This window comes from Neovison vison, chromosome 2, assembly GCF_020171115.1.
Source record: "Neovison vison isolate M4711 chromosome 2, ASM_NN_V1, whole genome shotgun sequence".
NCBI classification, from domain to species: Eukaryota; Metazoa; Chordata; class Mammalia; order Carnivora; family Mustelidae; genus Neogale; species Neogale vison.
The window spans coordinates 107,767,633-107,790,450 of NC_058092.1; the positions used below are offsets into that span (position 1 = coordinate 107,767,633).

Consider the following 22,818-nt stretch of genomic DNA (forward strand, 5'->3'; position numbering starts at 1 on the left):
CTCCATCTACTTGTGATTTCTCTCTGTAAAATAAATAAATAAAATCTTTAAAAAAAAAAAAAAGTTCCAGCTGAGCTTCAACATGTACAGATGATATACTCGGGCAAAACTATCAATTACCACTTTCAGAGAGGCCTAGAAACCCATCTGGGGGCTTGTCCAAAGACAGAGACTGGGAAAAAGCCAGGCACTGTTCCAAGCAGGGTTCTAATCCTCAAAACTTTTCTGAAAGAAGAATCTGAACCATTAGTACTCATTCCAATCAGCAAACAACTAATTCTCTCAAATGTGAGTCCGGCATCCTTCTCTCCTTCTACCTTCCCACTCTGATCAGCAAAGGTCTTAGAAATAAGAGCTGTCTCTACTCCCACTGTCACTGTATCCGGAAAGCCTAAGAGTTATGGAAGGGCTGGGGAAGAGCTACCAAAGGGCTGGAAGGAGACTGGAGAGCAACTCTCTGCTGAGACATGGGAAGCAGCAGCAAGCTGAAAAGATTAGGCCTCTTTGGGGCGCCTGGGTGGCTCAGTGGGTTAAAGCCTCTGCCTTTGGCTCAGGTCATGATCCCAGGGTCCTGGGATCGAGCCCCATATCGGGCTCTCTGCTCAGCAGGGAGCCTGCTTCCTCCTCTCTCTCTCTCTGCCTGCCTCTCTGCCTACTTGTGATCTCTGTCTGTCAAATAAAATAAATAAAATCTTAAAAAAAAAAAAAAAGATTTGGTCCAGAAAACCAAGGCCCAAAGAAGGAGGACAAGAAGGCCCTCAGAATCACAACAGCACTGAGGTAAAGTCTAGATTGACGTGTGCACATGAACCGTGGAGGCCAGGATGTTGGCGACACATCTCTGGGTGCACGCATGAACCTGACAACCACAGGAGAAGAGTCAAATAGGGGGTAGGGTATGGACCAGAGCCCACCTACCTTGTCCTTGGAGTTGAGGACAACAGCCTGGGTGTGGGGCACACGGACCACGTGGTGGTCAAAGCCGGCAGTGGGCAGCCAGACTCGGGCAGGGAGCTTATGGTTGAGTAGGGAGAGCTCGGAGATCAGCCGCTGTGTTTTCTGCTCCTTGGTGGGGAGCGTGGCCAGCCGCTTGCCAATCGCCATCAGGGACTTGATGAATTCTCGCTCAGGAGCCAGTCTGACGGGCTATAGGGGGTTGGGGCAAAGTAAAAGATGGTGAAGAGACCACAAAAAAAGTGGCCCGCCCACTCAGCCACTCCTAGCCATGGATCCCAAAGTCTGGAGAACGCTAGGGAAGGAGCTATCTTTCAGCACTGGTGGGACATGCCACCATTCCACCCCTGACAACATCAGCTGGGCAAAGGTAGAAAAGCCAGCACACTCCTCCACAGGCTGATTCTTGAGGGTGAGGAGGGTGGGAACCTGTGTCACTGGAGGTACCCCTCTTCTTTTGGACCTGAATTTGTTACAAACTGTCCCAAGGCTTCAAAATGGGTGGGGGGACAACATCCAGAGAGAAGAGCTGCTTATAACTTGTGCGTTTCACTTATCTCCAGGTCCTCAGGCTGAGTCTCTGCTGAGGGCCTCTGCCAGCGCCCCAAACTAGGGAGGGGCACTCTAAGTCCCTACAACTCCTTTCAAAGAAGGACTTAATCCATTCAAATGACTTTTGTTACCTTTCACAGCATCCCCCTATCCATCCCACAATCTCTGAAAAGGTGTCAGTGCACATGCAGGGGATCTGAAGGGGATGAGCAGACTCTGTGTTAATGAGGGAACAATCAACCCGGACAGAAAAGGCAGACAGAGGGAGGTAGGTGTGGGGAGTGGGTGGAGAAAGCAATAGCTCCTGTCAGCCCTTGACAAGGCCCTGAAGGTCTGTCTCTTTCAGTGGTTCCTCCTTGGGTCCTCTCTCCCTACCTCTCAGGGACAGGCTCCCATATTAACTCACTACTGTGAGCTTGGCTCCTCAGGCTGGGCACTTCATCATTCCCAGAGAGGGAAAAGTCCGTCTGGGCAGTGAGGTGAGGGTGGGGGGAAAGATGGACACAAAGAAGAGCCCTTTTCAGAGCCTAAGTCCTTCTACCATTTGGGGTTACTTCATCAAGGTAGCCACCAGCATCCCTATCCCAGCTCCCCTCAGCTAGGTAAGAACAATATTTCCTCTTCTTATAAAAAACAGCATTTCACTCACCAGGTCTTTCTCTCCCTCTCTGTGGGTCCTGCTTAGTTTCCTAAGAACCGAGAATTTCTACCCTCACACTGCAAAAAAGAACTTCTTTTTGAAAGATGGGTAGTACCAGAGTCCATCTCTGCATATGCAAAGAGCAAAGGTTCAAAGGAACAGCTCATTTCTCAGCCTCTGCCTCACTGGGCACTGGCTCAGGGTCCCACCTAATAATGAAACAGGGTATGGGGAATCAAATGGGGCTGCCCTGGGAGACAGGGTTGAAAAGAGATCAAGAAAAGACAGAAGAACTGGACTTCTGTGGTCCCTGGAAATATCCCAGGGGCCTCATGGAGAAAGGAAGAGGAAATTTGGAAACTCACTCCTTCATTTATCCTGATCCCTAATCTATCCACTCAGGTGGCAAATGGTCACTGTTCCAAGGACCCTCCACCCTAACCAATTCATATTCAACTCAGATAAGAAAAGGCAGAATTCCTTCCCATCCTCAAAGGAGCATTTGGGTAAGGGGGGGGGGAGCTATGTTCCTTCAGCATGTTGGAGATGTGACCCCAGGCCTTGAGAGAGGCTCTGCCACATGGGAGGAGATAGGAATCATGACTGAAAGGGGATCAGCATAGAAGGGAGAAAACTGATTGGGTAGATAAATAAAAAAGAAAATGTAAAAAAATCATCCAAACTCCCAGAGGGTCCAGCATTTCCTCTCACGTCTCTGCCCAGCAACAAGGTCTGAGACCCTGTGGGACCAGAGGGTCAGGGGTTAGTCCAGAGGGAACAAGAAAGGAGAATGCAGATTAAGGAACCTCCTGGGCAGTGAGCTGGGAAAGGGAAGAACTCAGACCTGGAAGAAAGATGGTTGAAACTAAAAAAGAAAACTGGCTGTAGGGAGGTAAAACTTTCCTTCAGGCCAAATCCTGTTTGCTTTTGGGGTCTGCTCCCCAGCACGGCACCTAGCATTTAGAAGAACCAAAAAAATATTTGATGGTCTGATGGCAGAAACCATGGGGAAAGGGTTCTGGGTGGGAGAAACAGGATCCCGGGGGTTTCTGCCAAGCAGTTCTTGATTCCAATCCAGGGGTAAATTCTACCTCTCTCCCAGCTGATTGCTCTAGAGACCCAGAACTGAGGGCTGAGTCGCACTGCATCCCAGCTCCGTCTGGCAGAAGGATTGAGCCGGACTAAGCCTAGGCTCAAGGCACTGGTGACAAAGGGCAGGGGACTCCTCCAGGCTGGGGAGTCCTGGGAGGGAAGGTCTGATCTCCCAGGAAGAAAAGGCACCTTTTAACTCCAGCCTTGGCCTGGGGACTCAGAAGACCTGGGGACGGAGAGGAAATGCGGCCACAGAGGTGAGCCTGCCACCCAGTCCCAGCCTGGCCCCACTTACGGAACTGAATGAATTATCAATACTCTCGGTGCTGGAGGAGAGCTCCTGGGAAAGGGCCAGAGGACAAGGGGAGGAGGAAAGGCAGGGAGGGAGGGGAGAGAGACAAAGGCAAAGAATTTAGCTCCAACTTGGATCGTAACTGCTTCTCTCGTGTATCTCTATCTGGCTGCTTTAATAAGAGAAAGTCAACCCAGAAACACCACTTGCCCAAATTCTTGAAACTTGTGGGAGATGCTGGAGGGCTGGCTCAGAAAATAGGGTCAGAAGGGCTGAAGAGGGGGCACCTGGGTGGCTCAGTGGGTTAAAGCCTCTGCCTTCAGCTCAGGTCATGATCTCAGGGTCTTGGGATCGAGCCCCTCGTCGGGCTCTTCTGCTCAGCAGGGAACCTGCTTCCTCCTCTCTCTCTGCCTGCCTCTGCCTACTTGTCATCTCTGTCTGTCAAATAAATAAATAAAATCTTAAAAAAAAAAAAAAAGAAGGGCTGAAGAGACAGAGGGCCTGGGCTTTTCACTTTCTCCCCTTCTCTCCTGGCCTGCACCAAGCTCTCCCTAGAGGACATACCCTACAGCTGGGTGCCTCAGGGCAGTAAGTCCACCGACTACCTGCCTCCTTTCTCTTCAGCCACTCACATGCTCCCAACCAAACCCTTCTCTGTGAAGCCGCCACAAAGAAATTGAATTTAACAAGCTGCATGGCCCCCATACTGGAATGCCTGCATTCCTCCAGCTTCTTGCAAATGTTGGGGTGGAAGTCAAAGAACTAAACTTCAGTACCAGGGGTGTCTCCTTTCCAACCAGCCTCCTTATCATCCTGGGAAGACCAGTCCCAACCTTGAGCCATGTGAGAAGGGACACCCCAGATCCATGAGCATGACACTTCTGGGCTAGGTGTTGCTAGGTGTAAAAGATGGCTAACTCTCCTATCTACTTAACCTCCCCAGGCTTCCTATCTGTTTCATGCCACACTCAGTACATTACAATTTTTGGACCTCAGCTGGGGAGCTGGTCCTAGCTCCATCTACCTGAGAAAGCTGAGCAGCAGGGCAACAAGTGTCCAGGTTCCAGCCTAGGAGATTTATCTGAGTCTCACCCAGCCGTGTCTTACTGGAAAAGGGCTGGTGGTCACACTTGCCATCAGCGGCTCTACTGCAGCTTGTGCATGGGCCCAGTCTGAGTTCTGTCTGCCAAGGTCTCCCAGGGCACGGAGAAGGCAGCAATATGCATGCACAGATGGCAAGAGGATAGGGGCCTGGACTTAGAGACAGAGTCCTGGGAGCTCCCAGGGCAGGAGGGCAGTTGTCACTGAGCTTCTACTCTCCAATCAGCATTTCAAGCATCTACTTAATTCTATTCCACAGTTTACATTCTCTTCTAGCTGGAGGTCCTATAGTCAGGATATTCCTCGAAGAATCTGAGAAGAGGGGCACTTGGAGAAGGCAGGCCAAATACTATCTCAAGGCAAAAACTCCTCTGCTTTGGCGAGAGATGGGAGGAAGAACTCAGGCAGTAAGGATGTCAGGGCCTATTCGGACTTAGTGGTTCAATTTCTATCCATGAGGCAGTTGGGGAAGGAACAGCGGGCAGGATACCAGCTCCATGAGCTATACTCCAGCTGATTCTTCCACAGACAGGGCCTGGCTGACTCATTAGTAGCCTTGGGGGAAGGGAGGTATATTATGATCTTTTCCTCTCTCCTACGCTGTAGGCTTGAGTCACTCATACTGAGTCAGCTCCAGGAGAAAAGCTGAGGCCAAGAAGCTGACATCACACCACATCAGGCTGGAAGGCCCACTGGGGCTTCAAGTGTGACACTCAACAGATTTCTCTGTACAAAGGTTATAGTCCTGAAAAGCCAGAGCTGATCTACTCGAGTGTCGTGATGTGGGGCAGGGGGTGGGGCGGTAGCTAAATCATCTCTGCTCCCTGGACCCCCATTCTAGGCCAAAATGTTTACCATTTGGCTACTAATGGGAAGAAAGACTACCTGAGCAGACTCCTCCAATTAGGCTGACAAAATATGCTTTGAAGCAGCAGGCTTTGGGGGCTGAAACAGTGGGGGCTGGGAGAAATCTGTGCTAGAGTCCTTGGCTTGTTGTGGAGAGTGTGAAAGATCCGTAATTAAAAGAAAACAGAACTCCCGTGTGAGATCTGGGCAGAAAAGGACCATGCAGGAAGACTCCGGGCGGGAAGAGAGCTACGTGAGCAGGGGCCTCTGCTCAGTGGCCTCACTTGATCCTCCAGAACTTCTCCTTAGATAATGATGTGCTTTGTTTAGTAAACTGTAGACTTCCTCCTTATATGCAGGAAACAGCTTTCAAGAGAGTCAAAAACTCCACCAGATAAATTCTGTAAAGTTTCAGTATACAAAATTGAGAGTCACACACTACATGGACTTGTAGATAAAATGGGGTCTCCACATTACAAATTCTCGGAGGGAAGAGCTGCACTTCATCCTTCATCCCTCACTGCCTCCGGCATGCGCTGTCCACACGGTACAAGCTCATTAGTTGAGTGAATGAATGTTGCATAACAGGGGAGAAGGAGGAGCAGGAGGAGGAAAACCAATTCCCTTGGTATGTGGGGAACAAAAGCCTTGACAGACATATCCTCAAACTGCCAAAGGGGGTTTGGACAGACCTCTGTGCTGAAGACTCCAATGCTCAGACCCCAGAGATATTCATATTTATTCCCTCACTCCTGCTCTCACGTTTCCTAAGAACACACAGTGGATTGGGGTATCTCATTCTGCTGGCATCAGATAAGCCAGGAATGCCTAGGGATCTGGTATCTCCTTCCTTTCCTGGATCTAATAACCCATGATAAGGGAAGAATGGCAGCCAGAGAAGCCACCCCAGAGGATTTAGCAAAGAATACACACAATACCTCACATAATACCTGTGTCTCATAGTCACCTATAATCCCATCCTCGGAAGGAGTTAGATCCAAGGAAGAGGGACCAAGGACCAGCACTGAGTAGGCCCGAGGCTTCAGCTTTTCTGGTCCTAAGATGGCGACTACCAAGTGAGTATAGAGAAAAGCCATGCCTGACAGGAGGCACCAAGGGGCTCACTTGCAGCTGCTCATACATATACTGCTACAGGCTTGACCCCAAGAGAAGGGGCCCCCAACCCTTCAGGATCTTAGTCCCACCAGATGTCAATGATTCTTCTTGTTCTGCAACAACCTCCCTCATGACTCTGAACTTCCCTGCCAAGTTCAACCAGAAAAGAAAATGGTCCATTTTCGTTCTGAGAACGTCTGCGCTCTTCTGCCTGTGCAGGGAATTGTGGAAACCTAGATGGGCTTCGGCCATTCTTCCCCAAGTGGACATCTGAGGACCTGGGAATGCAGATGCTGAGAAATAAGCAAGATGGCTCAGCTGAATGATTAAGAGCAACACCTGATGTGAGGCCCAGCTGAGGGACGCTGGGCAAATCACCTCACCTCTCTAAGCTGGTCTCTTCATTGGTAAAATAATCCCTGTCTCTTAAGACTGTTGAGGGTGAAACGTTAAGTACTTGGCACGACGCTTCGAACTTAAGAGGGGCCCAAAACATGTCAGCTCTTTTAGCTTCACTATTATTATCCTAACAAAACCCGAAATTTCCCAGAAAGCAAGCTCTGTAGTCTCCCTCTGTCCTGCTTTTTCCCTTCCCTGGTCACTCAGATTCAAAGAAGCTGAAAAGAAGTCCAATTGTATCAAAACCGTAGGTGGGTTATGTGCCCCATGGGGTAGATGCCACCACCACAGCAATATGCATTTTCCAACAAGTGCAAATTCCTTGTTCTTTTCTCCCTTCTTTCCCAGGCTGGGCTGGCAGCCAGGATGAGAGCTGGGCCAGTGGTGAGTCAGAGGGGGGACTGGGGCATCATTGTCTGGCTGGGACACCAGGTCACTGACAATTGTCCAGTGGCAACTTCCAAGCTATCAGTCCAGATATGGAATGGAAGGTGGGCATAACCTTCTGATGTGCTTATCTCCTCCCTGCTCTGGACACCCCCAAATGCTCCTGTGGCCTCCTCTTCTTTCCAGCTTTCAGGTCTCTGACTAGTCTCTGGACATGCCCAAGATTTCCTCTACACCAAGACCGGTTCCCTCTTCCCTTCGTGCTTCTCCCAAATGCTAAGACATCCCTTCCCCGAGGAAAAGCAGGGATGAGGGCATTCTGCAGACACCTCAGTGACAGGGAAGGAACCTTATTCTTAAGTCAACAAAAAGCAGGATCTTTGGAAAGTGGGGCAGAGAATTATGAGGAGGAGTGACCAGGAGAATGAAGTTAAGGCTCTATTTATACCCTTTCCCCCAGCACACACACCATCCCTTTTCCTCCCTGATGGCTGCTATTCTGAGAGGTTCTGGTAGATATCCCAGGTCTCAAGTCAGGGTGGAGAGGGTCTCTGCCACCGTTCTCAGTAAGCAGGTGGTTAATGGAACGGCAGTGAAGTTGAGTAAAAACAACTAGACAGAGTCAGGATTATCAGCCTTGCTGTTAGCTACATGATCTAAGGCAAGTCACTTCTATCTCTCTAGGTCTCTGAGTTCTCCCTCTGTAAAATGAGACAGTTAGGATACATGATTTCTAAGGTCTTTTTCCACTCTGACATCCCATGCTTTTATCAGTGAAATGAAACAGAGGGAAGGAGAGAAAAGGACAGAGGAACTCTATGTCAGACATCCTGTCTCCATGCCATCTTGCCCCGCTGCCCCTCCCAGGCATTTTACCTCATCCTCATTTTCCACTTTAGGGTTGCTGGCTGTTCGTTTCAGGTTGCTGCTGAGACTTATGTTGGCGGTGGCATCGGACTTAGAGCGCTGGTGAGTCCTCTTAGAGGGAGACAGCCCCATGTCAGGGGCTGGGCTCAAGGAGGGCAGCTCCCTCTTCCGGTGAGCTGGCTTCAGCTCATCTGAGAGGATCAGCTTCCGGAGCTTGGTCCCACGGGAGTGTCGCTGAGTGGAAATGTGCATGTCTGAAGAGTAGGCCCCAAGCAATAGGGCGCACTGGAGGGAAAAGTTAATGCTCTGGCGGCAGCGATGGACTATGTAGGGCTTGATGGCGTCACCCACGTCCTCATCCATGTGGATGTACATGTTAAGCAACTGGGGCAGATAGAAATCCACATCCTCATTGCGAAAGCAGAAAAGCCGGTTGCCAATGTAGGCTTGTACTCCAGGCTCCTTGGAGTTGTACAGGTATGAAATGGCCATGGAGATGTCAAATAGTTTTGACTCAAATAGCCTCAGCAGCCAGGATTGTTTGGCAGAGTTGTTCTGCCGCCGCCTCCTTGCTCCTTTGGCTGTGCTCGAGGCCACAGTGGCCCCCATTTCATCTTCCTCCTCCCTTATCTGGGCAGGTGGATCGTCCAGGCAACGGATCGCATTGTCCAAAACATCCCCATTGACCAACTCCAGTGGGGTATCTGTGTTAGATATGGCCACGCCTCCATGCAAAAGCTTGACTTGCTCCAGCACCTCCTGGCAGGCCTTCTGGGCCACCTCAGGGTCAATCACTGATAGTTCCCCGACCCCCTCTGTGATGACGCCTAGCAAGGAACCCCCATTATTTTCTGGCGGGCTAGGAGTGGGCTTAGAAGTTGGCTTCAGGGGGGCAGGTTCCACCACCATGTCTCCCATGGCCACAGCCAGACTTCAAGCTTCCAAGCTATAGGAGGAAGGAGGGAGAAAGGGACAGAAAGGGAGACACATACATAATGGTTAGTAGTGCATCCTCCGGTCTTCATTTCACCCACCATGAAACCTTCCCAGGCCCCTCCTCTCTTAGACTCCTTCAAAATCAGATGAGAAGTCATCTCCCAGGAAGCCTTCCCTGACTACCTCCACTGCTGATCACCACAGTACTCTCCCCTCCTTCTGCACTTAGCTATCCGCTTAGCCTCTGTTCCTAACTTGCATTTGCAAAATGCTGCTTTATATGTTATGTTTACATAGGTTTACAAATTCTTCAGGTACACTGGGAAGCAATTCTGGTCTTATTCCCTTGTCTCTCATTCTTCAAATGCTTTTCTATCTTTGTGGTCTTGTGTTTCTCTTGACATGCCTGCCAATACCTGTCTGTTTTCCTCTTTAAATCGTATTTCCTTACTCCTCTAACACTCCAGACACAGGTCCTAAGCATCTCTCACCTCCATTTGGTATCGAAGTCTTTTTTTTTTTTTAAAGGTTTATTTTTATTTAAGTAATCTCTACACCCAATGTGAGGCTTGATCGAACTCAAGATCCTGAGATCAAGAGTCCCATGCTGGGGCGCCTGGGTGGCTCAGTGGGTTAGGGCCTTGCCTTTGGCTCAGGTCATGATCCCAGGGTCCTGGGATCGAGCCCCGAGTCAGGCTCTCTGCTCAGCGGGGAGCCTGCTTCCTCCTCTCTCTCTTTGCCTGTCTCTCTGCCTGCTTGTGATCTCTGTCAAATGGACAAATAAAATCTTAAAAAAAAAAAAAAAAAAGAATCCCATGCTCTTCCGACTGAGCCAGCCAGATGCCCCCCCCGTATCCAAGTCCTGATGTGTTTTTCTAGACACAGATACTTTCTTACCTTCCCTTCATACTCAAAGTTCCCAAGGAATAAGGGCCAGCAAATAACATCCAGGCTTCACTGAGAAGAAAACAGTTCTAAAACAACCATCAACACCCCTGCTGAAGTGTGCCATTTCTTGCTTGTCTGGCTTCATGATGTCATTCCCCCTTTCTCTTGTGCTGTAGCAGTTAGTTATAGTGGATAGACTCCTGAACTTGGAGTCAAATGCGCTGGGATTCAAGATCCTAGCTCTGCCATTATCAGATGTGTAAACTTACGCAAACCATTTATCTTCTGAGTTTGTTTCCTCAACTGCAAAATGGGAAAAACACATCTACTTCTTATTACTGCTGTGCGGGAAAACTTCATGAGTGTAGGATCTAGCGCTGTCCTTGGCACGCAGTAGTACTCAATAAATATTAGGTGAATCCTAATCACCTAACAAATCAAGAAACAGTGTGTATGTGTACGAGTGTGTGTGTGCACACACATACACTGTTTATAAGGAAATAAGTCAATCAGAGTTACACTTGTTGTCTAAGAATCTCCCATGACACCCCTCTCCTACCCCCAACACTACTTTCTCCATTACCATACACACAGCCTAAGAACTAGAAAGGCTGGGAGAAGGCAAAAAGAATTCAGCTAGAGCTCATGGGTCTATAACATCCAAAGAACAGGGAGAAACAGGAATCACATCACCAAGAATCCCTCTCTGGGGTGAGACAACATTGCTGACAAAAGCCACTGCCCTCCTAGAACGATTCTCCTGAGCCCCATCAAATTTGGATTAGAATAGTAGAACAGAAGGAAATTTCAAAGCAAAGACTGGGAGAGGCACATTGTTGATGTCAGATCAACCCAGCTCCAGAGCCTGACTATAGTCAACAACAGGCTCAGAGGCTTTTTCACGAAAACACAAATGAGAGTGAATCTAAGATTAACTCAAGAGCGTGAGCAAAAGGAAGGCAGAATCTATTGTGGAGCTCAAATGCAGATAGTTTCCAACTATCAGTGACGCTGCCTTTGATGCAAGGCTGGGTGCATGTAACTTTGGGTTGGTGAAAGGAGGCTTGAGATACAAATTCTCTAATCACTGCAGGAAGCCCCATTTCCCACCACCACCCTTCCAGTGCCTCTTCTTGCATCTCTGAAATGTTAAGAGTCAGTTAATCTCAGGGGCACCGGGGTGGCTCAGTTGGTTAAGGGGCTGCCCTGGGCTCAGGTCACGATCCCAGGGTCCTGGGTTTGAGCCCCGCATCAGGCTCTCTGCTCAGCAGAGAGTTTGCTTCTCTCTTTCCCTCTGTCTGCTGCTCTGACTACTTGCGCGCGCTCTCTCTCTAATGAATAAATAAAATCTTAAAAAAAAAAAAAAAGTTAGTTACTCTGCTCTGCCCATACTATAGTCTAGCTCCCTGCCTCCCAGCAGTCACTACTAAAGTCTTGCAGGAAGACAGATGGGGGATTCTTCTGTTCTCAGAGATCACCAAATAAGGCTACTTCAGTTTATCTTTCTCCCCACTCTGTCAAACAAGAAGTTCGCATCCCTGAATTTAATTTCTCTGATGCAGCTTAAGCTTGGTATCAGTAAAAATTTGGCAACTCGTTCATCATGCTCTCTCCTAAAATTAGGCAGAGCCCTCTGAGTAGTAGAACCAGCATGGCTGCCTATGTGAAGCTGTCTCTACTCGCCAACTTTAGGTTACACAGAAATAATAAGAAAGCTTTAATCACTCCTTGCCACAACTCTGCAAAGCACTCTGCACCACTGGGTCATTCTAATTCAACTGAGACCACCACTTTTTAGGTTTGCTGAAAAACTCACATGATAGGCTCAGTCATTTTACACAACCAGCTTTTATCTTTCCCTCAGTGTCTCTATGCTTGGCAAATCTTTCCCCTTCCCTCTACTCCAGAGACTTCCAAGTTATCAAAAGCTCCTGAAATCCACTTTTCAAAACTTCCAAGGGACATGAAGTTCAGATAGCCTCCCATATAGAGCACCTCAAACCTCCCAGGATCCTCAGCAGATGCCTACCTCAACTGATCACTACTGGGATTATTACTGGCACCAGGAGGGGAGGGAAGGATGCCATTATTATTATTATTATTATTTCTTATCCCAGAGCTTAGCCAGGAATCCCACATCACAGCACTCAGGGGAATTTTCCACTGAACAGACCCCCACCTCACAGTCCTTATTCCCCAGGGAACCAGATGGTGTCAAAAGATGCAGGGAAGGGCGCCTGGGTGGCTCAGTGGGTTAAGCCGCTGCCTTTGGCTCAGGTCATGATCTCAGGGTCCTGGGATCGAGTCCCGCATCGGGCTCTCTGCTCGGCAGGGAGCCTGCTTCCTCCTCTCTCTCTCTCTCTGCCTGCCTCTCTGCCTGCTTGTGATCTCTCTCTGTCAAATAAATAAATAAAATCTTTAAAAAATAAAAAAATATAAATAAATTAAAAAAAAAAAAAAGATGCAGGGAAGCTGGACTCCTCTCTAGTGGCTCTGCCACTAGAAACTACCAAATTGGAGCTGGACCTCCCTTGCCTCCCTGAGCCTCAAGGATTGGCTATATCTGAAACAAGTCATGGGGAGAGGAGATGTTGACTTGCCAATTTAGACAGTAAGAAATAGGAAAGGGATTCTCCAACACCTAAGTCCTAATACAATCTTCAACATCAATTCATTCATTTTCAAAAGCAAAGACAATATAGCTTTGGTAAGGAACCATTCTAAAGAAAGCGAAAGGACTAGAAAGCAAAAGAAAAAAGGAAGAGGTCCTATATTCATCATCCTTCCCCTTGCAAGAACAGGAAAAAAGATGACAATACAAACCTTTAATATCAGATGGCTCTTATGCTCTCAAGAACATTCAAACAACTGAGGCTCCACATTTCACATTGGGAGCCTAAACTGGTCTTCCAATTGGATGATGAAGGAACCCTTAGAGTCCTTCCCCACCCCAGCCTAGCAGCTGGCTTCCAGGCACTGGGGTGGGAGTGGAGGAGTGTTAACAACTGGTTGGGCTCCACAGCTAATTGTCTGGGTAATGTAGGGAATCCTCATCCATGCATCAGGGGGCTGTTTAGGGCTGAGCACAGCAGTGGCTACAGAGGACAGAGAGGGTGTACATGCTTGTGTTCTGTATGACTTAGCATTTAAGTAAATGTCTGCAAAAACTCTAGGGAGGGGGACGTTTAACCTGGCTTTCTGTTTCTCATCACCTCAAAAGATTCCAGGCAAAGAGCCCTCCAACCCCCCCACTGATCTCCATTAAAGGGTTTCCTCGATTGATCTCTGCTGAGACAAGATAGCAGAGAGCCCCAAATCAATCCCCCCACCAGGCTAATGACCATTCCCTTCTTGGGGGACTAGAAAAATATGAATTGGTTCAGACAAATCCTCATGTTTTTAAAGGTTCCTGTACTTTCATGGAATTGTCTTAAGAGATCATCTGATTTCCAAGCAGATAGGCAAGCTCAATTTTCCTCCCTTTGAGATGGATCGTGTGAGTTGGAAAAAAGGATAGTGAAGCCACTATCTTCATCCTACAAGGTGGATAGTTAAAAGAGACTGTTACAAGTTCATGGAAAAGAAAGAGAAGTTCACATATGTTATCTAAAATTACACGGGCTTCTAATAAATAATAATGACAATTATATAAATAAGAAGTATAAATCCTCTAATGTTCAATCTTCTTTTGTAACAATTAATAAATAAAAAAATCAAGAAATAGAGGCACAAGCATTTTATCCAATGCTATGGTGATAAACTTCAGAAATAAACATGGAGATAAAGGAGGACTGGGCAGAATGGAAAGGGACTGCTGATTTCACCATAAACTCTTAGGTACCATTGGATTTATTACCAAGTGCATGTTTGCCTTTGATAACAATTTTCTTTTAAAGATTTTATTTTTTTAAGTAATATCTACACTCATCATGGGGCTTGAACTTACAAATCAGAGATCAAGAGTTCTGTGCTCCACCAACTGAGCCAGCCAGGCACTCCACCTTTGATGATAATTTTTAAAAAGAAGCTGCCCGGGCGCCTGGGTGGCTCAGTGGGTTAAGCCGCTGCCTTCGGCTCAGGTCATGATCTCAGGGTCCTGGGATCAAGTCCCGCATTGGGCTGTCTGCTCAGCAGGGAGCCTGCTTCCCTTCCTCTGTCTCTGCCTGCTTCTCTGCCTACTTATGATCTCTCTCTGTCAAATAAATAAATAAAACCTTTAAAAAAAATAAAATAAAATAAAATAAAAATAAAAAGAAGCTGCTCTTCCAAAGAGCATCACCTTAGGCTGCTTGTTCAGCTGTTGAGAAGTTCCTCCTCATATCTCAAAGTCTAACTCAAACCTTTTGCTAAAAGGGTCTCAGCTCATTTTTCCCCCTTGACCTCAATGGACAAAGTGAAGATCAAGTACTACTTTTTCCTCATAAAACTTGGGGCCAAATAGGAAGTAGGCTCAGGTCCTAGCAGGAATCACGTGAATGCTTCCCCGAGGCCCCAGTGGGGGACTAGCATCAGGGAAGAGGGCATTCTCCAGCTAGCAGCAGAAAGGCAGGGAAGGCAGTGGTCTCAGGGTAGTTAAGTCAATATTGAATCAAGCTGAGAAGTCTCTGTGAAGGGCCATGGGAGCTGATATAAGCAGATCCAGTCAGACAGCCCAAGCCAGCTCTGGGAGCCCCTGCTGAAACAGAGAGATGGCAAAGAAAGTAACCTGTGCATTCACCTCGCTCTGAACTGTTCCTCCCTGCAGCAAGCCCCAAATGTGCTTGGATTAGGCCCTCTCTTGTCTCATGCCAATTACTGAAAGGTTCCTCCCAAACTTCTTCCCCAAATCAAAGAATCTCAATTTGCTGCTTTGGATGGCATTCAGCAAACATGTTCTCATGCAGTGTGGACCCAGCTCTGAGAATGAAGCAGGGAAACTAGGGGAAATACAATTTCTCTTTGGGGATGTTTCCAAGGAGTGAAACTGCTCCTAAAAAGGAGGAGAATGAGGAGACTGCACCCTGGGTAACAGTTAAGAGAGAGACAAGGGACAAGTGGGAAGAGGAAGTATGATTACATCCAAAAAGACCTAGAGTTGGAAGATAAATGCAACTTCACATGCCCTCTTCACTATCACAGGCCAAGAGAGACATGGCATACCAGAGAGCAACTAGTTTCCTGAGCCCCGCTTCAAGTTCTCTTTTCTAGCCGTTTTCCTCAAAAGGCTTTCCCACAAACACGCTTTCCACCTATAGAATCTGGAGTTATGGATCAAGTCCAAGAGGAAGAGCACAGGTGGTCATCAACTTCATGTAGTGGAGAAAAAAGGTAAGGCAGACAAAGGAAGCAGGCCTGGAGCTTGTCTTTCAAATAGCCTTACTACCACAGCTGTTGACTAGAAAGACCCAATAGAGAGATCACAATGAAGGAAAACCTCTCAGGTCAGCTAAACCACTACTAAGAAATGCCTTTTGCAGGTGCCTGGGTGGCTCAGTGGGTTAAAGCCTCTGCCTTAGCCTCAGGTCATGATCTCGGGGTCCTGGGATGGAGTCCCGCATCTGGTTCTCTGCTCAGTGGGGAGCCTGCTACCCCCTCTCTCTGCCTGCCTCTCTGCCTATTTGAGATCTCTCTCTGCCTGTCAAATAAATAAATACAATCTTTAAAAAAAAAAAAAAAAGCCCTTCATCTGTGAAACTCAGAATGTTTTATAAACAAATAAACCAAGTCTAATTTTCCCCCAACCCACATCCTACAAGTAGCCTATTACTGCACTGATGCCTACAGAGTGGGTCCTTCTCCCAAAAAGGTCACTCTAGAGATCAAGTGAGGAAGTCACATGCTGAACCCAGGAGTCCTGATTTTGAATGTCCAAGCTCTTTCTAATGTCTCATATTCTTTTTCCAGTTACCCCCAACCCCACCCTAGGCCCAAGCCCTTATGGAATCAACCAAAACTATTCCAGTAAGCCACAGACAGTAAATTGACTCCTTGTAGATCTGGAAGACACTCTACTCAGTGATCTCTTAAGGACAAGCCTAAAATCAAATAATCCAAAACAAAATTTCTCACAAAATCACACAGTTTCCATGTAGGCCTGTTCATCCCTCCTAGTGGCTGATCCTGGGTAGTCAACAAAGTGTAATCTGATATGAACTTCAAAACTTACTCCATCCTTCAGAAACACACTTCTGTCCAGAAAAGCCTGAGTGAAACAGCTGAGGCTTTCCCCTCCCCCTGTCCGTCCTCTCAACATATTTTCTTCTTAGTTCAAGGTTTAGCTGATCCTGAAATAAGTGGTATGTAGAGATAATGAATGTGACAGAAAACACATAAAGACCACAGGGAAAGCAGAACCAAGGATCACAGGATTAGCAAAATCCTTGAACTCAAGAGACAAGGTGCCAGAGATGGAAATCCTGAATAGGAAGAGGCACTGTCAGATCTTTTCTATGGGAACAAACCTCCAGAGGTTGGGGTACTGAGGATGGGGGAAAGGGAAGCAACAGAAAGTTACAGGGATCATAAAGGACTCTAGAGAAGGATAAGGATTAAGGTCAAAGTACAGTGTCAATATTACTTTGGGAATGACAATGAGGGCCTGAGATTCCTTAAGGGGAGAGGAACAGGCAATTCTTGGAAGTTAGAAGCTGGGTGAGGTAATGGAATCAGAAACAGAGGAATAGAGGGCCACAGGGAAGAGAGAGCTCAGGGAAATGGGATCCAGTGCTGGCGCTGCACGGAGACAAGAGGAGAGGGGCAAAAATAGGAAAAGGGATGAAGGCGAAGGCTGTGGCAAAGGTTTGGGGGCAGGAACACATATAACTAGGAAGGGCAAACAAGGATGGACATTACAAGAGGTACCCTGATGTGAAAAGGGCTAGTGACTTAGGAGAAATAATTCGGGACGGAGGCAACAGGGATAAGGGGGAGGGGGAGATCCCGGGGCGGAGGGAGGAGCTAAACAGAAGAGGAAGCCAAAAAAGCAGAGGAGACCCTAGACTTGAGGAGAAAGGGTGGAGAAGGCACCGGGGTGCAGCTGCCACCCAGGGGGCAGTTTTGTAGTTAAACCCAAGTGTGGGGGCGGGGGCAGGCTGCGCGGGACAGGGTGGGAGAGGGACTCCCCCCCACAACTCACAGGGCCAGGAGGACTAACGGGGTAGGGGTCGCTTACCTCCTGGGGACCTCCCCCCCCCACGGAGGGGGTGCGGGCGGTCGGGGTCGGGCTGCCGACACCGCCGCCTCAGCAGCAGCGGCCGCTCCCGGGTTCCATTGGCCGCCTGCGCTTCCCTGACAGCGGCCGCGGAGGCTGAGCCAAGCCCCAGCTTAGGGGCTGCCCTCTGCGCTGCCTGAAGGGGCCTTCGCACTGCCTCAAGTTGGACCCGGCCGCCCAGCCTCCTCGTCTTCCCTCCGCAAAAGCGAGACACCACTACCAAAAAAAAAAAAAAAAATCCCAGAAGGGCTCAATTCTTCTTGTGAGTCCCAGCAACCCTTCTTGGGATATGCCTTCCTGTTTCTCAGACGCTCAGGACCCTACCAATCCCATAGCAATCTAAGGAGTCGGGTAAGCTGCCTCGAACATGCCTGTTCAGAAATAGAAAAGGGGGCGGGGAAGACGCGTTTGGAAGCTGGGGAGGGAGGAGAGGACGAAGGGAGGATCCTACGGATGGGAGGAGGGGCCAATGTTCGTGAGGTTTAGAGGTAGCGTTTGCGAGGCTAGGGAACCGAGAAGGTAGTAAAATTTACTGGATAAGGGAAAGGGGCTGCTGTCCTAGAGCGGAGACCGGCAGGTCCGTAGGCGGGTGCGGGTGCCCTGTTAGAAAGGAAGTACAGACACGTCCGGTACTTCCAGAAGTATCTGAACATTCAAATTATATGTAAATGAGCCCGTTTGTGTTAGCAACCAAGTTACCATAATTGTTGTGAGTGGCTTCCCCCCCACTATTCCACAAGACTTTCTTAGAAATTAGGCTGTGGGATGGCTGGCCCGGCGGGGAGCGGAGAAAGAGAAAGAGCGGGCGGGGAAGATGGTTACCCTCACCACCCTTTTCCTATTCATGTTTAAGGACGCTGCCAAGATTACGCCCCTTATCGCTTCGAGAATGGCGCGGTCCAACCGCGTCAGTCTTTCGCCGTTAGCGGCGCGACTCGAGGCCGTGGTCCTGCCTCCGAGGTCACCGCCTGCCTGGGTAGGCTTTGGCCTCCAGCCTCCCGACGTCGATTCCTCCAGGGAGGGGCTGGACAGAGCCAGAGCAAGGTCGGGAGAGGTGAGTGACCGTAACCCCTTCTTCCAAACAAGAACAAACCATGTACAACTAAACAAATAAAAACACGCCCTGAAGCTGGACCTGTGGTTTGAGTTTTGTGTATTTGTCAGTATTATTGATTGGGAGCCCTCTCCCTCAGAATCTCTGTCCCAATCCTCATAGGGCTTTACTTAATATTAACGTTGAGGCTAGATTTCTGAGGCTAGCCCAGGGAAGGTGGATGCCACCTTACCTGCCACTTAAGGTCTGTTTGATTTGGGAGGACTGAAGTAACCTCTTTGAACCTCAGTTTCTATGTCTGCAAAGTGGATCCAGGAATATTAACATTTTACAGGGTTTTGTGAGGATTAAAAGGGAGTACAGATTACAGCCATAGCACTTTACAACCATAGCACTACATTACTATTATTGGGACAATAATATAGGACGATGAAAGAAAAGGGTCACTGCTTTTGTTTTGTTTTTTGAAGACAAGGTTGTTACGACATTCTGCTTTTTTAAAAGATTTTATTTATCAGAGATGGGGAGAGAGAGAGAGAGAGAGCGAGCGCACACAAGTTGGCAGAGTGGCAGGCAGAGGCAGAGAGAGAAGCAGGCTCCCTGCCGAGCAAGGAGCCCAAAGCAGGACTTGATCCCAGAACTCTGGGATCATGGCCTAGAGCTAAAGGCAGCGGCTCAATGGACTGAGCCACGCAGGCATCCCTGCTTCTGTGTTTAATGGGAATGCAGAATAGAATGAATTTCCAGAATAATCAGGAAATTAAAGAAGAAATTTTAAGAATACATGGAAGTAGGGCACCTGGGTGGCTCAGCGGGTTAAAGCCTCTGCCTTCTGCTCAGGTCATGATCCCAGGGTCCTGGGATCCAGCCCTGCATTGGGCTCTGTGCTCAGCAGGGAGCCTACTCCCCCTCCCCCCGTGCCCCACCTGCCCCTCTCCCTACTTGTGATCTTGTGATCTCTGTCAAATTAATAAAATCTTTTAAAAAATAAAAGTAGGGGCGCCTGGGTGGCTCAGTGGGTTAAGCCGCTGCCTTCGGCTCGGGTCATGATCTCAGGGTCCTGGGATCGAGTCCCGCATCGGGCTCTCTGCTCATCGGGGAGCCTGCTTCCTCCTCTCTCTCCCTCTGCCTGCCTCTCTGCCTACTTGTGATCTCTCTCTGTCAAATAAATAAATAAAATCTTTAAAAAAAAATAAAAATACAAATAAAAAATAAAAGTACATGGAGGCAAAAGGGAGGCAGAATAAAAAGTAGTAGCATGATTAGGGGCACGTGGGTGGCTCAGTGGGTTAAGCCTCTGCCTTCCATTCAGGTCATGATCTCAGGGTCCTGAGATAGAGCCCCACATCCGGCTCTCTGCTCAGCGGGAAGCCTGTCCCCCGCCCCCCACCCCACACCTCTGTCTGCCTGCCTTTCTGCATACTTGTGACCTCTCTGTCAAATAAATAAATAAAATCTTTTTTAAAAAAGTAGCATGATTAATTAATACAGAAGGCCTAGCCACTCAGTATATGGCGAATGAATGTGTGGAAGACCTCTGAAAAAATACTGCAAACCAAGTATTAGAAGAAATATTGGGCAGGATCCAGCAGAACAAAAAAGAGGAGAGAGCATTCTGAAGACTAAAAAATTGTATGTTGAAGAATAGAAATACAGGAATTTGCTTGAATCATGAGGAGAGGGCAAGCTGATAAACTAGGTTAAAGCGGGAGTACAGTAGTGAAAGATGAGCAGAGAAAGTGGCCAAGAGTGCCAAAGATAGTTTGAATTTGTCACCACTGGTCTGGAGCGGGGAATCACCAGTCCACCTGTCAGGTCCTATAACTTGTGGCCAGCTCCCAATCTGCTGTCAGGCAAGGGTCAAGAGATGATGATCCTGCTTTAGCCTAGAGTTTAAAGTATCACATATTCCTCCCTTCCAGGGGAGGATTCCCAAGGGCCTTAAGGCCCTTTCTTTCCTTCTTTCTTTTTTAAAGATTTTATTTATTTAGACATGCCTGGGTGGCTCAGTCAGTTAAGCATCTGCCTTTGGCTCAGGTGGTAGTCCTGGGATTGAATCCTGCATGGGGCTCACTGTTCAGTGGGGAGCCTGCTTCTCCCTCTGCCTGCTGCTCCCCCTGCTTATACTCTGTCTCTCTCTCTATCTGACAAATAAATAAAATATTTTTTAAAAAAGATTTTATTTTTTTATTTGAGAGAGAGTGAGAGAATGAGTGGGGGTGGGGGATAGAGGGAGAAGTAGACTCCCTGCTGAGTTCAGAGCTGGACATGGGGCTCGATCCCAGGACCCCAAGACCATGACCCCAGTGGAAGTCAGACATTTAAGGAGCTGAGCCACCCAGGTGTCCCTTAAGGCCAGTTTTTGAAACATTGTGGAAAGGGATGGGAAAGCCCTACTTTTTATAGTAGGAAATTATTTTCCAACAACAACAAAACAAGATTTCAGGAACATCTCTGCTGAAACTTTAAGTAGAAACTTTTTATAGTTACAGACAGTTATTAAGTCCTTTATTATTTTTTTAGAGGGGGAGAGGCGTGGTGGAGGGGTAGAGGGACCGGGAAGAAAAAATCTTAGGCAGGCTCCATGCCCGGTGCAGAGCCCTATGCAGACTTGATCTCACAACCCTGAGATCGTGACCTGAGCTGAAATCAAAAGTTGGATGCTGGAGCATCTGGGTGGCTCAGTCATTAAGCCTCTGCCTTCAGCTCAGGTCATAATCCCCAGATCCTGGGATCAAGCCGTGCATTAGGGAAGCCTGCTTCTCCTTCTCCCATTCCCCCTACTTGTATTCCCTCTCTTGCTGTGTTTCTCTGTCAATTAAATAAATAAAACCTTAAAAAGAGTTAGATGATTAACCACATGAATCACCCATGTGCACCTATTAAGACCTTTATTAACCAAGTGAGACCTCCCCTGCCCTCCCCTCACAAACACAATATTAAGCAAAAGAGTATTGAGTTTCTGTGTTTATAGCTCTAAGGGCTCAAATGTGAATTTCTTTGCATCTCTGTATGATTTGGTCTTTCTTTTTCTAGAGATTGATTCACTCATTTATTTATTTACTCACTCACCTACTCATTCACTCATTCTTTGTTTCTGGAAGTCTCCAAACCCCTCTGGTCTAAACTCAAGACAGGATAGGATTCATCTTCGTATTCTAGCTGTATCCTTAGTTTCTACCACATGGAGAAAAAATTATGTTTGTTGATATAGCAACAGATGGAATGCAGAAGCAGATATGAGAATCCAGTGGGGCATTAAAGGGATTTCCAAAAATGTAAAACAATGCCAACTGTCTTACTGACTTTATTTTGGTTTGGGAAAAGTTATTTTTCATAAATGAATTAATAAATTAAAAATATTAAGTAAATATTTTGACTAGTTTTTCTTCTTCCTACTTGCTTTTCTTTTCTTGATTTCAATTGTCAGATTATAACACTGAATGCTATCTTTGTTCCCTATATTAAATTAAAAGCATGATATTTATGATATTCTCTAAAACTCCTCACCACGCTGAACCTATTTTTATTTATTTTTTAAAGATTTTATTTATTTGTTTTAGAGAGAGTGAGCAGCGGGGAGCTGGGGGAAAAGCAGAGAGAGTGAGGGACAAGCAGACTCTGCACTGAGTACAGAGCCCAACGTGGTCTCCATCTAAGGACCCTGAGATCCTGATCTAAGCTGAAATCAGGAGTCCAACGCTTAACTGAGTCTCCCAGGCGCCCCTGGAGTTTTTTTCAGAGAAAAGATAAGAAGCCAGCAGTTACTGCCCAACCCTCTACTGTGTATGAAAGCAAACATTACTTCATTTATTCCTCATTACAATCCTGTGAAAGAGATATACCATTTTATGGAGACTGAGCTTCAGAATGGTCAAGTTGTTTTTTTTAATTTCAACCCACAATAGTTTTTTTGTTTTTTGTTTTTTTTAAAGTAATAGATTTTTTTTTAAGATTTTATTTATTTATTTGACAGAGAGAGATCACAAGTAGGCAGAAAGGCAGGCAGAGAGAGAGAGAGGAGGAAGCAGGCTCCCTGCTGAGCAGAGAGCCCCATGCGGGACTTGATCCCCGAACATGAGATCATGACCCGAGCTGAAGGCAGCGGCTTAACCCACTGAGCCACCCAGGTGCCCCTCAACCCACAATAAAAAATACATCTTATATCATGATCACTGAGGAACACACAAATGTGTCTTCACTGAAATAAAGGTTTCATGAAATAATACCCTAACTATATGCAATGCATTCTGATATTTTCTATTCTATTTAATTTCCTTTTTTGAAAACATGTGTTTTTTCTTCCCTTGTTTTGCATTCTACAAAATCAGTGTCACAACCCATGAATGGGTTGCAATCTACAGTTTGAAAAACGACTAAATAAATGTTCAAGATCATAAGTAGTAAAGCGAAGATGTGAACTGAATTCATGCTCTTTCCAGCAAACAAATACCTTCTCATGAACATTTCTTAAGTAATACATTATATATGTTGTGCTTAGCTTT

General features: G+C 47.3%; 1 protein-coding gene across 2 annotated transcripts in view; it reads right to left on the reverse strand.

Moving 5' to 3' along the window:
* The window catches only part of PI4KB (phosphatidylinositol 4-kinase beta), a 28,112-nt gene extending 10,475 nt beyond the window's left edge, over window positions 1–17,637 (reverse strand). Inside the window, exons 1-4 of one of the 2 annotated variants that reach the window (XM_044239217.1) lie at window positions 17,221–17,637; window positions 8,256–9,192; window positions 3,534–3,578; window positions 919–1,146 (exon numbers count right to left, since the gene is read on the reverse strand). In XM_044239217.1, the coding sequence (XP_044095152.1) occupies window positions 919–1,146; window positions 3,534–3,578; window positions 8,256–9,164 (1,182 nt within the window). In that variant the 5' untranslated portion in view covers window positions 9,165–9,192; window positions 17,221–17,637. The remainder of the gene's footprint in view (window positions 1–918; window positions 1,147–3,533; window positions 3,579–8,255; window positions 9,193–17,220) is intronic. The other variant, XM_044239218.1, reaches the window with a different exon arrangement.
* Window positions 17,638–22,818: the final 5,181 nt, after the last annotated feature.